This window comes from Siniperca chuatsi, linkage group LG11 (genome assembly GCF_020085105.1).
Source record: "Siniperca chuatsi isolate FFG_IHB_CAS linkage group LG11, ASM2008510v1, whole genome shotgun sequence".
Taxonomy (NCBI): domain Eukaryota; kingdom Metazoa; phylum Chordata; class Actinopteri; order Centrarchiformes; family Sinipercidae; genus Siniperca; species Siniperca chuatsi.
Window position 1 is genome coordinate 1511748 of NC_058052.1, and position 14985 is coordinate 1526732.

At 40.4% G+C, this 14985-nt stretch overlaps 1 protein-coding gene and 1 long non-coding RNA gene across 2 annotated transcripts in view; both read left to right on the forward strand.

Annotated features, from left to right (window-relative positions):
* The first annotated feature begins 6006 nt into the window (after positions 1–6006).
* The window catches only part of si:ch211-195b21.5 (NK-tumor recognition protein), a 19547-nt gene continuing 10568 nt past the window's right edge, over positions 6007–14985 (forward strand). Inside the window, exon 1 of the mRNA XM_044214163.1 lies at positions 6007–6374. Coding sequence (XP_044070098.1) covers positions 6174–6374 — 201 coding nt within the window. The 5' untranslated portion in view covers positions 6007–6173. The remainder of the gene's footprint in view (positions 6375–14985) is intronic.
* LOC122884353 lies at positions 6381–10032 on the forward strand. Its single transcript, XR_006379869.1, has 2 exons — positions 6381–6718; positions 7934–10032. It is a non-coding gene; the product is annotated as an uncharacterized LOC122884353 (long non-coding RNA).

Below are 14985 nucleotides of genomic sequence, written 5' to 3' on the forward strand. Positions count from 1 at the left end.
ACATTTCCTATAGAGCAGGTCTAGACCGTACTCTATAATATTATTTATCGTTTGCTGTTTTTGTCTTGTGTTTGTTCTTTAAATGTTATATTTAAATTTATTTGGATTTTGTCTTCATCCATTGCATCTTCATAAAGCTATACATGAATTCTGGATTCTCGGTGTTGGGATGACCTCCATGATGTCTGGCTCTGGTAGGGTGACTGGCTGTAGGACTTGACTTTAAAGAAAAAGTGACAAACTACAATGTTTCTCCAGTGTGCATTATCACCTGCATACTGGGAATGCACATAATAGATTTTCATCCAAAGTATAGGTCTCAATATCATACCTTGCCAGAGGAAATGCCTTAAGTAATTTATGACACCACCACCTCCTGATTACAGGCATGTCAGACTGATAAAAAATGGCAAGTGAAAATCTTAATCATAAAATTTAAAATGTGTTCTAAGTCCTTTTTGCTCTGTAAATATCCATAAATTGATACAAACTCACCACAGCAAAATCAAAGGGCTTCGCAAGGGTCACATAGAGGGCATACTGAAATCCAAAATCCAAACTCTACAAGTTGTTAAATGTTTGACATGCAGTAGCAGCAATGAAAAAGTGGTGTTTGTCTGAAGCCTAGACCACACTTAATGATGACAAAATCTAAAATGTAGAAAAAACACGTTTGATCATTGTCTTTGTTTCCAATACTGTTTTATACAGCTGTGCAGCGCCCTGTAGAGGTCTTGGGGTGAAGCACCTTGCTTAAGAGCACAACAACATTAAGATCCATCTGGGATTTTTTACCAGACACCCACCATTCACTAGGGCCAGTGTGGGTGAAGGTTCTGTCCAAGCAGTAACACCTGATTCTACTAATTATAGCTCTGATCAAAGGCTGATCAGTTAAATCAGGTGTGTTACTACTCAGCTGGAACAGATGGCTGCACCCCACACCAGCCCTCGCAGGGTGATTGCCTACCCCGATCTAAAGAGTATTTATATAGTTTTCCTTGTTTAGCAATTTAACACAGATCAAAACTAACTGACAAAATAAGACAGAAAAACAAGCAACATACAAGAAATAAATACATGTTTTTCTGATAATTAGCCTATAACCGACGTGGTAGGTAATATTTATCATTCGTTGATATTATCAATCTACATAAGCATATTAGCAAATTACATATACTGTAAAGTGATTGAAAGTTTGTGAACCCCTTTGGAAGTCTGTTTTTCACATATTTTAGACATAATTCATTACAATATCTTCATCTACACTATATTTTCTAATAAAAAAAAAAAACACGATTAACAGAAAACATGAAATAGTTTGAATATATCTGGATTATTTACTTAAATTAATACATTAAATATCCTTATGTGCAGAAGTATGTGAACCTTTGGGATTCATACTTCCCAAAGATTTCACAATAAGAGGAAATCAGTTAATTATATGTTTTTACTTTCAAATTCTAGGGAGGAATGACGTGTAAAACATGTAAAAAACAGAAGGGTTCATAAACTTTCAAACATCAAACACAGTTTAACTGAACTACATAAAGAAAAGAATTCACCTTTCTGTTGAACTGCAATGCGAAAGTGATTTGCAACATGATTTTGTACCTCATGGAAATGGTTTCACACCATTTTACAGTGGGCACAGTGACACACTGCATCTCTCAAAAGAGAGAAGAGGATCCTGTCCGTCATGGAATTTCCTATGTTACATGTGTAAGAGCCACATTTGTAAACTATTTTCCCTCAGTAGTATGAATCAGTTATAATAGACGATGTTAACCTGACTGAGACAAAACTTTAAACGCTTCACCGAAACACAAATTATCGATATTCAGGTTTATTGTCTCATTTAATGCTAATGTTAACCTAATGCACGATAAACATTTCACAGACTAAAAAACAACTAACGTTAATGTTAACAATGTTCATTTCGAGATAGCAAGCTATGCCTATGGAAACGTTTTACACACGTCTCAAAGTTCAGTTTTAGTTGGGTTACTTACTGCAATGCCTATTTGCGGATGTGCAAATTTTGTCCATGACTTCACATTTTTGATACGCGTGTGTGAATGTGTTTCATATTCACTGCAGCAACTGTAGCAAAAATGTGAGCGTATGAGTTTGTGATACATAGCGCAGGATTTGTGCACCTGCAATGAAGAATCTGAGAAGGTGTAACTGTTGTGTTTGTGGGAGAGAAAAAAAAGTTTGCAACTCCTGACACACACGTGTGACTATTTTCTACAACTACAGATTCCACTGCCACAGGTGCTAGACCAGAAGCAGGGAGCGTGTGGGGAGCTTGTGGAAGGTTTGAATTATTGTATGTTGCTATGCTGGTTTTTGACTTGGTTTGACTTTATTTTCTGATTGATAAACAACATTGACTTAGGATTTGCGGACATCGGGACTAGGGGGAACATTTTGTAGGAATATCAACCGACGGCCTGTACAGGTTCGGAACGGTATTCTTTTAATGTTCCTTACAAACTCTGACAGGATGACAGGGAGGGAGACGGATGGTGACAGCAACAACATGGAGTTTAGTGAGGAAGCTGAGAGGAGGGAGAGTGAGTGGGAAGAGGCGGTGAGAGGAAGTAGAGCCATGAAGGCAAGTAGCCATAAGAGAAAGAAAAAGGATGGAGATAGCTCTGGCGGAACGGAGAGTGAGGGGAGGGAGGGTGAGGAGAAGGACCTGAAGGCAGGACTGCTAAATGTAGTGGTGAGATTTGAAGGAGAGGGGGGAGTAGAGAAAGTCAATCTGCTGAAGCTAACATTAGAGGACAAGTTGGAGAAGTGAAGTATGTGAGAGTTTTGGGAGATGGAAACTTGCTTATAGGGTGCAACACTGAAGTGCAGATGGAGAAAGCAAAGAATTTGAGTAGTGTTGGAAAAGTATCCAAAGTAGTAGGGGGGGGAGCAGAGGGTCGGTGGGTGCAAGGGGGTCATTTCTGGATTATCTCTTAAGGAACTGGTGCAGAACTTTAGTCAAAAGTGCTAAAAGAATGACAAGGGGAGCCGAGAAAAAAGAAACTGAGACTTGATAGAGTTTGAAACAAAGGTTCTGCCAAAGGAGTTCTACTTTGGATTCATGAAATACAGGGTTAGGGAGTTCATACCAAAGCCAATGAGATGTTTTAACTGCCAGGAATTTGGGCATGTGGCTAGTGTTCAAAGGAAAGAGAAGATATGCTTGATGTAGTGGGGAACATGAATATGGGAAGTGTGGAGAGTGAGTGAGACCAAAGTGTTGTAACTGTGGAGGGAATCCCATTGCGTATTGGGGCTGTGAAGTATTGAGAAGAGAGGTGGAGGTGCAACAGATTAGAGTGAAGGAAAAGGTCTCTTATGCAGAGGCAGTTAAGATGATAAAAGGAAGATCTGGGCAGAAAACAAGAGGTTGGAGGCATTTATAGCAGGAGTGATAAATGCAACAGCTGAGGTTAAGTCTAAACCTGAAAGGATTCAAATAATTATCAAAGAAGCAGTGCATCATCTTGATATGATGGGTTTGAAATGGGAGGAAGTGAGAGACAATCTCAGTACACAGGCAAGTCAAGAGTCACCATGTGTTGATTGATAATAATAACAATGTTAATACTCCAGTGGCATGCGAGGAGTTTGATAGCCAATGAGCAGGATTTTAAGCAATTTATAGGCAGTCGGAGGGAGAAACCGCATATTTAGATTTTGGTGTGTGCGGATATCTGGCAATTAGGCGAGATAGGAAAGATAGGGGAGGAGGGGGCTGTGTCACATTTATTAAACAAGGGACTCCTTATAGAGTACTGGGTATCAGGAAAGAACTGGAGTATGTGGTGGTGGAGGTATTGGTGGGAAGGAAGGAATTAGTGGTTGGGAATTATTATAACCCTTGCAAGAGAATAGAGCTGAACAAACTTGAAGTAGAGCAAGCATTTTGTGGTGTGGGGACTTCAGTACACATAACACATTGTAGGGGAGTGAGGAAAATGATGTTAATGGCCAGGTAACAGAAGACTTGTTAGATGAGAGGGATTTAGTCTGCTTAGATTATGTAAGTAAAACAATAATAGATGTTAACACAGGAAAGGAGTCAACAAATAATATTGCTCCCATATGCAAATGGAAAGTGTAGCAAGAGAGAACCGCAGGTAGTGACCATTATCCAGTCTTTTTTTCCCCATTTAGATTTTATTAAAGATTTTCTATGACAGACAAATACAGAAGAAAGACAATATGATCATACAAGGCCATGGCTATTTCATAGACTATACAAGCCAGTGGAAGGAAGGAGCGGGAGGGTTACACTGTTAAATAAATGTATGCATGTGTTTCTGTTTAACACATAGTGTGTCCATAGGAACACATGCATGCACATGACCTTACATCAGCACACACTTTGCTCCAACACATAAATATACTTTTATTTATTTATTTTTAAATAAATATTAGCTTGAGGCAAGGAGTGAATAATGGGAGTCCAACAATGACCTCGTTATATGAGAAGAGGGCAAGATGTTGTGTCTAAAATACTAATTTGAAACTATATGAAAATAATTTCTAGACAGTTGAATAATTTAGATTCTTAGGAGTATATTTTGACTGACATGGAGGGATCACATTAAAGGTATGAGTGTATAAGTGCAAAAAGGTTTTAGGGCTGTAGGGTTGGACTGGGGAGCTGATGTAGCGTCCTTGAAATAGTGTATATGTGGCGCTAATTAGAACAAGGCTGGATTATTGTAGTGTAGTATGTAGATGAATTTGACCAAAAACCAAAAAAGTGCTACAGGCCAGCTGGGAAAGAGAGGGAACAGTAAAATCACGTTTTGGCTGGACAGGAGATGCAGCAGCCAGAGTTCTGCCCAACGGTGATGTGGCCTACAACTCCTATAGTTATACAGAAAGGAAATACACAAAGTATGTACAGGTGTTTTCGGGCGGATCAAACTAGCCCAACAAGCTGTCAAAAAAGAAAACATAGACACCACAGTTAAACTTTCAAAATCAGAGGGAAAGGGTATTGCATGGAAGAATATCAATAAAGTGGCAGCAGCTCTGGGATCAGGAGATAAGAGGAAGACAACTACATGCAATACAAAGTAGAGTGAGAGAAACAGGGCAGGAAATAGAATAGCAGAGGTAGTAATGACCACGCTAAGAGTAGGACACAGTAACCTGAACGGGAGTCTCCACATTATAAGGAAGCATCCAACTGGACTTTGTGAACATTGTCAGGTACCAGAAGCAGTAGAACATGTACTTAACTGCAGGAAAGATACCTCAGAAAGAAAGGACATGATGCAGAGAATGAAAACATCAGGACTGACAGGAGCGGGTTTAAAGGGCATACTGGAGTGTGGTGGAAGTGGACAAGGCAGGAAGTGTCTAGTCAGCTTTCTTAAAAGGTGCTATACACGACATTCACTGCCACTAGATCTCGCAGTAGAGCAACAGCATGTCAGACCAAAACAAATGGCGTTACAGCCCACCCCCACCAGACTCCAGTGACAAGAACAGTCATTTTACCTCGCAGATCATCATAAAAAACACAATTCATTCAAACTAGACAGAAACAAAATAAAACTCACCAAAACTTCTGTCTTTCCACTGTTCCAACAATCACCAACTCTGGTTTGGTCAAGACAGATCTTTAAATCACTGCGTAGGATGAGAAAAGAAACAGCTCTCCTCACAGAAGAAGAGTTTCACAGGGAGAGACTCACATGAACTAACATACACCAAAGCAAAGAACAGAGAAGCTCACACACACAGCGAGTGTGACTTCATTCTCTGCTCAGGAAAATATAACAAATATAATATAACAGCAAATAGCTGTTTGCTGCTATACTAATGTTCAGAATCTCATATAGCACCTTTAAGAGAACAGGATGGATTGACAGGGAAACGCTGACAACACGGAAAGTGTGTGAGTTAACTAACTCCTGAAGATGGCAGTAGTGCAACACAAGGATGCAAGCTGCCGTTAAACCTCAAAGAAAAAGAAAAAGAAGAAGAAGGCGCATTGTTTACTGTCACTGTTGTGTTTCCGGTGGCAGCCACAGTCGCTGCTGGCAGTGGAACCACACGTTCCATTGTGTGAAAAAATAGCACATTTGCTGGGAAACTTTGGGTTCTTCAGTCGGTGATACGGGAGTTAGACCGGCCTCTTGAGCACGAACATGTACCGCACAGGTAAACCTGCACACGGGCCGCCACCGTTCGGACCTCCACCACTCCATGGCCCTCCTTTCAGACTCGGAGGCCCCTGTAGTGTTCCTCCTCCTGGACACTTGCCTCCTGGACCTTGTGGACCATTTTTGTCCCCAGCACCGGATAGCCATTTTCTTCATAACAGGCCACCAAGAGGGCATTTCCTCAGGGTACGTACCCAATAGGCTAATATAGCTAGCTCAGCTGGCTAAGTTAGCTCATGATCCAGATAGCGTTAAGTGATTTGCTAGCATAACGCATAACTTCTAGACCTCCGCGAGAACTTAGAAGTTAGCTACAAATGTAACGTTAGCTAGCCACTGTATGTCTCTGACTTTGCAGCAGAAGACGTGTCGCCTGAGTACACAGCATCATATCTTGTGTGCGCGTCCCGTATCAAACAGATTACTATTTTTCCTACGATATCTCGCATTTTGGGGACAGATATGATGCGAGTCATCATACCGACGAAGGTAGCCTCCGTCTCTTCACTGTAGAGTGCATCACGTTAAAGGTAAGTTTCTTAATAAAGTTAACGGTAAGTTTCTTTATAAAGATACGTTTCTGTACAGCATGGTCTTCACCCTTGAATCATTGCAAACCCATGCCTACAGTTATCCACGGCTGACCTAATAACGTTAGATACATAAGCATAACATTTTCCAGCATTATGCCTGGTGATTTCAGAGGTTGATATTGAAAACCACAGCATGTGTTCTTCACCAGCTGCATGTCCACAGAGGAGATGGTGCAGGAAGCTTGTTTTAGCCCTATACGTTGCTGCTGTGTTTTGACCTAAAGCCAAGCAGCTATTAGAGATTTCTACCAAGGCAGAGGTAGGACAACCCTACCTCTGGCATTATACTAGGCATAAGGTCACCTGTTTGTGCCAACACGGATATTATAATATGAAAGCAAAGGAAAAATCAGCTAGTAAATCAAATCTATTATCTGATATCAGTAGTGAAACCTGTGAGTGGAGAATGATAGTGTGCTGTTTATTTATGCGTCCTGGCTACCATGCAGTTACTGTCTACAATCTTATAATTATATAATTTTATAATCTTATAATTTTCCTGACAACCATGAGGTCATTTCAGTTGCATGACTGCATGACACCAATCGGAAGGTCGGCGGTCGATCCCGGCTTCCCCCAGCCCACATCCTTGGGCAAGACTGAACCCCAAATGGCTCCCGAGGGTTGTGTGAATGATTAGTTTGATGAGCCATCGGTGTGTGAATGAGATATGTAGTTGCAGCGCTTTGAGTAGTCAGAAAGACTAGAACGGCGCTATATAAGTACAGTCCATTTACACGACGACAGTTTGCACCGTACGGATCAGCCACTTGCATTGGCTACAGTCAGTAGGCGATTTGTTCATTTTTAATAGGGGCCAGAGGGTTTCCCGGTTTGTTTCATTCATCCTCAACTAATGAACCATCTCTCCTTTTAAAAGAAAAATAGACTAGGTTGTTTGTAAGCCATGCTATTTCCATGCCACGTATTACATAGGTTTGAACTTTTATGCAACCTAAAAGACTTTTCTGATTGCAAATATGTAATCTTTTTTACTACTGCTATTGCAAAATTAAGTTTCCGCTTCTATTTTATGTGATTTATTTGGTAGAAATGATGATACTGTGATACATACATATTTTTATTAATCTAATATCTGTTCAGTAATGTTTAACAAGCAATGTCTGTTACATTGCTCCCCATATTTTGCAGTAAAAAATATAAAGGAATCAAGGATTGGCAGAGCCATTGGACCATGCAGAAAAGCGTTTGCAGCATTCCTCTATAGCTGGAAAAAGAGGAAGAAAGCTTGCATATGCACAGAAGAAACTACCTGCTGATTTACTGTGATTTGGAATGTACCTCATTTGTACGTCACTTTGACGGAGAAAGCATCCACCAAATGAATAAATATAATACATTTACAGTAAATGAAGTGGTGTGAAAGTATTAAGTATCCCAAAAAGAAATAAGTAAGTAAAGTGAAAGTATCCTAAAATTGTACAGTTTGAGTAACTGTACTTAAGGTACCTTGCATCACTGCAAGAAGAAATGGGTAAATAGAATGTTAACTAATATCCTCTTTTTCTATTTAGATTTGGTTTATTTTGTTGCATATATCTACCTTTTGCTATTGGTTGATTTTTTTTGTTGTTTTGTTTTTTTGTTCTTTTAGACCACAAATTGTTGTGCATAATCAGAATGGCACTTAACGTGCATTCTTTAGTACAAATTGAGCATTTCCAAACTTTGCATGGAAATGATTGCATGCATGGTTTACAAATTTCCTTTTTTGTACAAAGTGTTGATAAATGTGTGCCCTGGACACAATGTGACTTGAAGCCTGTTCTTGCATTGTTTGAAGGGGCAATATATAAGATTTGGCCAGAATCTTAGCTTAAAACATAAAAAAATTAACTGACCTTATCAACAGAATGTGAGCTGTTGACCTTATCAGCAGCGCTGACGTCCTTGCTTTTTTAGTCTAATAAATAAACTAAATAAACTCTCAATGTCAAGAAAGGAAATATTCTTATACCTGTTTTCCATATCAAACAGAAAAATACAACCGTACACCTTCTGCATTCTCGTTTCTCTCTTTCACCAATCTATTACGTTGTAAAACTTTCAATTCAATTCTGTTTTATTTATATACCGCTAATTCATAACAGAAGTTATCTCATTGCTCTTTTCCTATAGAGCAGGTCTAGACCGTACTCTTTATAGTATTAATTACACCCAAGAAATCCCACCATGAGCAAGCATTTGGCGACAGTGGCAAGCAGAAACTTCCTTTAAGAGGCAGAAACCTTGGACAGAACCAGACTCAATGACGGCTGCTGCCGTGTTAGGTTTTGAGAGAGAGACAGAGAGAGGAGGGGTTTGGGGGAAGGGGATAGGGTTAGGGATGCACAAAACTCACTTCATTCAAACTCAACAAACAATATAAAACTCACCAAAACTGTCTTGGTTAGTCTTTTAACTGTTCCAACAATCACCAACTCTGGTTTGGTCAAAAGAAATCTAATGCTCCGCGTTAGATGTGAAAAATATTCTGGATCTACATGCTGTCGCTGCCTCTCTGATGCCCGACCTCCCTCTCACTCCTCTCGGCTTGACGTCTGTCTTGATCCCGCCATGTCTTCATCATACCCGGAGTCCTGGTCGGAGCCGCTGTAAATCACCTCGGTACTGTATTCCCTGTGATCAAACTGCTCTCCGTCGGTCTCTGAGGCTGTGTTCGGTCCCGGTGTGGCTGCGTTCACTGGGAGGCTGTTGATCCCCGTCCGTTGCCTGCTCGCTCGGCTCCGGTTCTGGTGCTCAGTCAGCTAATAGCTGAGTAACTAAGTTAGCTGCACGGCTAAATGAGCTAACTAGTTAATGGCAGCTTGCAGCAGTTATGACATGCCCCCTATTGATTTGGAGTATGAATTTGGGAGGTGGAGAGTAGTCTCAATTCTAACATATTGCCCCTTTTAACACTGATGTTCTTCTAGCAAAAGAAAGTGAAACTGCCCTTTTCCCTAGACAAAAAAAAAAATCTCATTAGAAAATGTGGAGAGAAAGAGGTTGATGACTTATGGAGCCAGGACAGTGACTTTGACCGTAACTATAGGTGAAATAAAGGGTTTACTTTTGCACATCCACTTGACAATTTCATGTCTCATGTACTTGGTATGCATTGTATCATTTCTTTCATTTATACAATGTGTATTAACCTATGGTAATGTTTTCCTGTTGCTGTGTTTTGTTTTATTCCACAAAGGGAATTCAACAGTGTCACTACAAAATATATCAGAAGGTGAAAAGAACCCGTTTGCTGTCTTTCTTTGAGCTGGTCCATTTTGTATTTACTGTGGTCCTTGGTTTCAGCACTGGCATGCTACACATTGTACCACTACTCTGTTACATGCTGTGCCGTTGCTTATCATACCAGTACTGTCTTGAGTATGTCAAGTGCCCAAACGTGTGATGTATGGCAAAAAGGGAATACTGTTCTCTGACAAGCACACCCATAAGCTGGATTTATAGTTGTGTGTTAAGGGGTTATGGTGTAGCTACAGCAATGCACATTTCTGCCATAGCTACGTCTTCGCTGATATGCACTTCATCCACAATGTAACTACACCTCAGGGTTACCGTTTTTACACAGATAGCATGTGCGGACCACATAACTATGATTGGTCACCTTGGGCTGCTTGTTTTTTCTCCTGTCCAATGCTGGTAGAGATTGTTGAGAGTGAAGACAACATTACGCAATTTGTAGAAAGGTTCAGTAGTCTTCTTTTCAGTAATACGCATTAGGGCTGCACCTAACGATTATTTCTTCAAGTAGTCGATTAATCTAACAACTAATTTACCCAAAATAAATATCAAAAACTTGGCTCATTAATATTTCAATATTCAATCATTTTCTTTTAAAAACAAACAAATGTAACGAGAAACAAAATATGTACTGCAGGGCATTATTCTGCAACAAAAAATATTTTGTCTATTGAAAATAGAAAATTTGAAAGAATAAATAAATATATTACCCTATCATCCCCCCCACACACACACTGCCTTGCCCCGCCTGCCTCTTTCTTTCTCTCTCCCTGTATGTGTCTGCTCTGTTGACTTTCTTCGTCAGCAGTATGTTTTATAAAGTCGCCCAAAAAATCCGTTTTGGATTTTTTTCACCCGCGATTCCATTTTCACAGCAGCAGATGATCCGCGTGTGGAGGAGGCTTGTTGTTAATGACGTCGCCTATCGAATCGATCAAAAACAACGTGGTACTGAATGACATCGGCACCAACAGGTGCACTTTAGAGTCTGTCCATTCTGATAGAAAGTTCTCTTTCCGCTTTCTACTTTTCTCTGACTCGCTTCTCTCTCTCACTGTCTCTTATCTCGTCTCCTGCGTGTCTCTCACTCACTGAATCGAGTCGCAATGCTTATCGGAATGCACAGATTTGATTGGCTGAGTAGCATCACGTGAGATGATTTACAACGCATGGAATTGGTCTGAGTTTTCTGGGCTGCTAAACCAGTGCCGTAAAGGCTTCAAAGCTGTGCCGGTTAACATAGAAACTCCCCGGCTCTACAGGGCGATGATTCTCCCAGATTATATCAACGGGTCCTCCAGCAAGAATCTATGGAAGATGGGTGCTTATTTCCTATCTACTGATTATTCTATGGGCCAAAAGTATTTGAACCCTGCAAGACTTGTCAAAGAAGACTAATTAGACACACTGTAGGCTAGAACCAGTGGTTCCCAACCTTTTTTGTCCGACGTAACCCCACAGCCCTATCAGATGGGCCTAAGAACCCCTCTGTCATACCCTTTGATAGATGGGACGGCTTTATGGTATTGTTCAGAGGTATTTTTTAGTAGTTTTGGCCAAGTTTGCATTTGTACTAGTGTCCTTTGGATAGACAGAAACTGGTTGTTTCAGCCATTTTCAAAATAGCTGAGCTTCACAATTTTCTTTTTTTTTCCACACACCCCCTGGTAAGTGCAGAAGTACCCTGGTTGGGAATCACTGGACAAGACAATGTCATACATGCCACAATGTCTTCTATCACCAGCAGCTCAGCTTTTACGTTGTTTTGTTTTACACAAATACCGTCATGTACCGTATACCCCAGTGAAATGTCAGGAAGGTATGAGGGTATGAAAAAATAGATACTGCCCAAGCCTAACACGCATCTGGCAAAGCCATTTCCACCGCAAACCTTCTGCTCACTGTGTTCACCACTCCCCATCACAGTGAATCAAAGAATGGAAACCCAGCTATTGCACAGAATAGTCTCCTATTTAGTAATGACACAAGGAAAACCTTCCCATCATTGCTCACCAAGGGAATAATGTAATGCTATATATATATATATATATATATATATATATAATTAATTTAATCACAATATGGCCTGATCATGTACATTACTTATGTCAAGTGTTAATGTGGTGCTATCAATGGGTGAAATCCCTGACCTAAACTGTAGTATATCGAGACCTGACTGCTGTAACCCCTTGTGTCACATATAAATCCAGCTATATTCATTTAGTCAAACATTTAAATACATCTCCTTGATACCAGGTATTTTCAAGAGTATCTGTCTTTAATTTTGAGATCGTCTTTAAACACAATATTTCAGGAGAGCTGTCAAACAACAAATAAGAACAAGAGTTTCATTGGATCAAACAGCTGTCAATCAAATCACCCTGAGACTCAAGGATTTACTACTTGGCTTACAGTTACAACAACATGGGACATGCAACCCTCGCTTTTCCAAAACCTGTTTTTGAAAATAGAATTTTTGTAAGATAAAGACTTTCAGACCAGTCCTCTTGGGAAAGTTTCCCCTGAGATACTGATAGCAGGAAACCATTAAAGCAAAATATAAATCCCACATTTGTGTAGTTGTTTATCAATCACATACACATTGTCCTGTCAGACTCTCTTAAGCAGTCGGAATGATTTTCTCTGGCTGTTAGCATTTTTTCAGACTGACTTTTTGAGCTTATCATAAAGTTATCCTGTGCCGATAATGGTAACAGTAATTCTTGGCTGCTTGACAGATGATTCTGTCCCAGATCTGTTTGTTTTAAAGATGTAGAGAAACATTTTCAACTCGTTTAGACTCGTCAAGCTTTTATTTTCTCTGTGCCAGCCAAATACATTACAGGGGCTGTCAGAAACTCCCATAGGTTAATCTAGTTGTTGCAAATGTAATTTCCAAAACAAATATGGTCTCATATTTGGGCCAATGCAGTATTCTGTGTTTTATGGAGTAAATGCCAAAGATTATTTACAGATTTCCAATATTCAAACATAAAAAAGTAAACCAGTGACCTGCAAAATTTTGATTGATACTATACGTTTATTGGTGTACAAAGGAAGATAGCACAGCTTTAACAACATTACTTGGTCATGTAGGCCAGCAGAATATGAGGGGTGAAACTTATCAATATTCATGCACACCAGTATGCTTCACTAGCGCCTGACAAGACCTCTGTGATCTGACCAACCTCTGACCATAGACTGTATAAAATATGGACGTAGTCTCTGTGACGTCACCCATAGGTTTCTGAAGAGCCTGTGTGAAGCTCAGTATGGTGGCTCCGGCCGACACCATCTTGGCAGTTCCTGACTCCGCCGGCCCCCGCCTAATCCAAAAATGGGCAAAGACGTGGAGCGTGGGTGGAGCTGAGGCAGGCCGTAAGAAGTCTGGTTGCTGAAACCAGCCACCTCTGACGGCACCCACCTGTCACTCAAAGTGGCCACACCCTTAATTATGCATAACTTTAAGCCTTAATATAATTTAAACAGGTGAGTTATATAACAATTCACCTCCGTACAATTGTCAGGAATGGGGAAATTTGCTATAGAGACCAGTTTTTTGTAACATGCTGTAAGCGTATTTATTTCTGCTGTGAAGTTGGGCATTTTAACATGGGGCTTATGGAGATTGACTTGCTTTTGGAGCCAGCCTCAAGTGGCCATTCGACGAACTGCAGTTTTTGGCACTTACGCGTTGGCTTAATTTTTCAGCCCAGGAGGTTGCCGTTTGCCTCTGACATTACACCTACAATTTCCACAGACTTAAAATGGCTACAAAGGCATCATGCACATGTGACGTAGGCGATGTGTGTTTTATTTAGGTGTAACGTTAACATGATCGCCTGTGCCACACCTATGCTACACTTTATACCTTATGCACACATACGCCATACCAACACTACAGCTGACATAAAAGTACATGTAGCAGCAGAGTGAAGGTACAATGGTCAGGTGCACTGCACTATCGAGCGACGTCTGACACTACACCTAACACTTTCAGTAATGTATAGAGGCACGTGTGACGTATCAGTGCAGGGTTGAGTGAAGTTGATGCTGGCAGGTGCAAAGCACTATGTTGCCACACTTAACACGTCCACCTAATCCGTTGATGCAGTCTTCTAGGAATGCTGTATTTAGCCAGAGAGATTGGCCGTTCATTCGGCATCCTGTGTGTCATTATTGCAAGTATATGTTGCTTTTATTGTGTAATATATAGGAGTATATAGCTAAACTATAATGAATTTTCTGTTAACTAGCTAGTTAATGTGACGTAGTTCCGTTTTCACCCAGTAGAGCGTACCGTAGATCACTATTTCATGTTTCAGACTGGAATCCAGTTCGTTATGAGCGAAATGACATAAAATGGATGATAGTAGTTTACTCTAATGCTGCAGACATGCTGCAACAAAAGATTAATGGTTAAAATAAAATAATTTAAACTCTCCAACCAAAATTGGCACAGAATTAACATTTAATGTGGTCAGTAAATCAGTCTGCATTGATCTATGAATAGATGTGGGGGATTCTTACAGTATCTGATGTTCACACCTGCTTTATACTGAATGAAAATCTTCTCCTTCAGTTCATGAAATCCCTGTATAACACACCCACTGCGGTACTTTGCAGTGGGTCAGTGTCCAAGGCCATGGGTCAGCTGCACTGCAGGTTGCTTGCTTTCTCACCGTCCATTGTCAACTTTACACACCACTGGATGGCCATCTTCTAGTGGCTGCTGCATGTGGCTTAAGTAAACTACAAAGCAGAGGCACACTCAATCAGACCCTGAATCACAGCCATTGGCTCATCAGTACCAATTAGTGTGAAGGTAAATCAGTGTGAAGCTGAATGATACAGGCCTACCCCCTGTAACACCTGCAGCATCTGAAGGCAGCAGGACTAATATGTTGATAAATCTGCAGCCTCTGAGAAGAGACATTTTT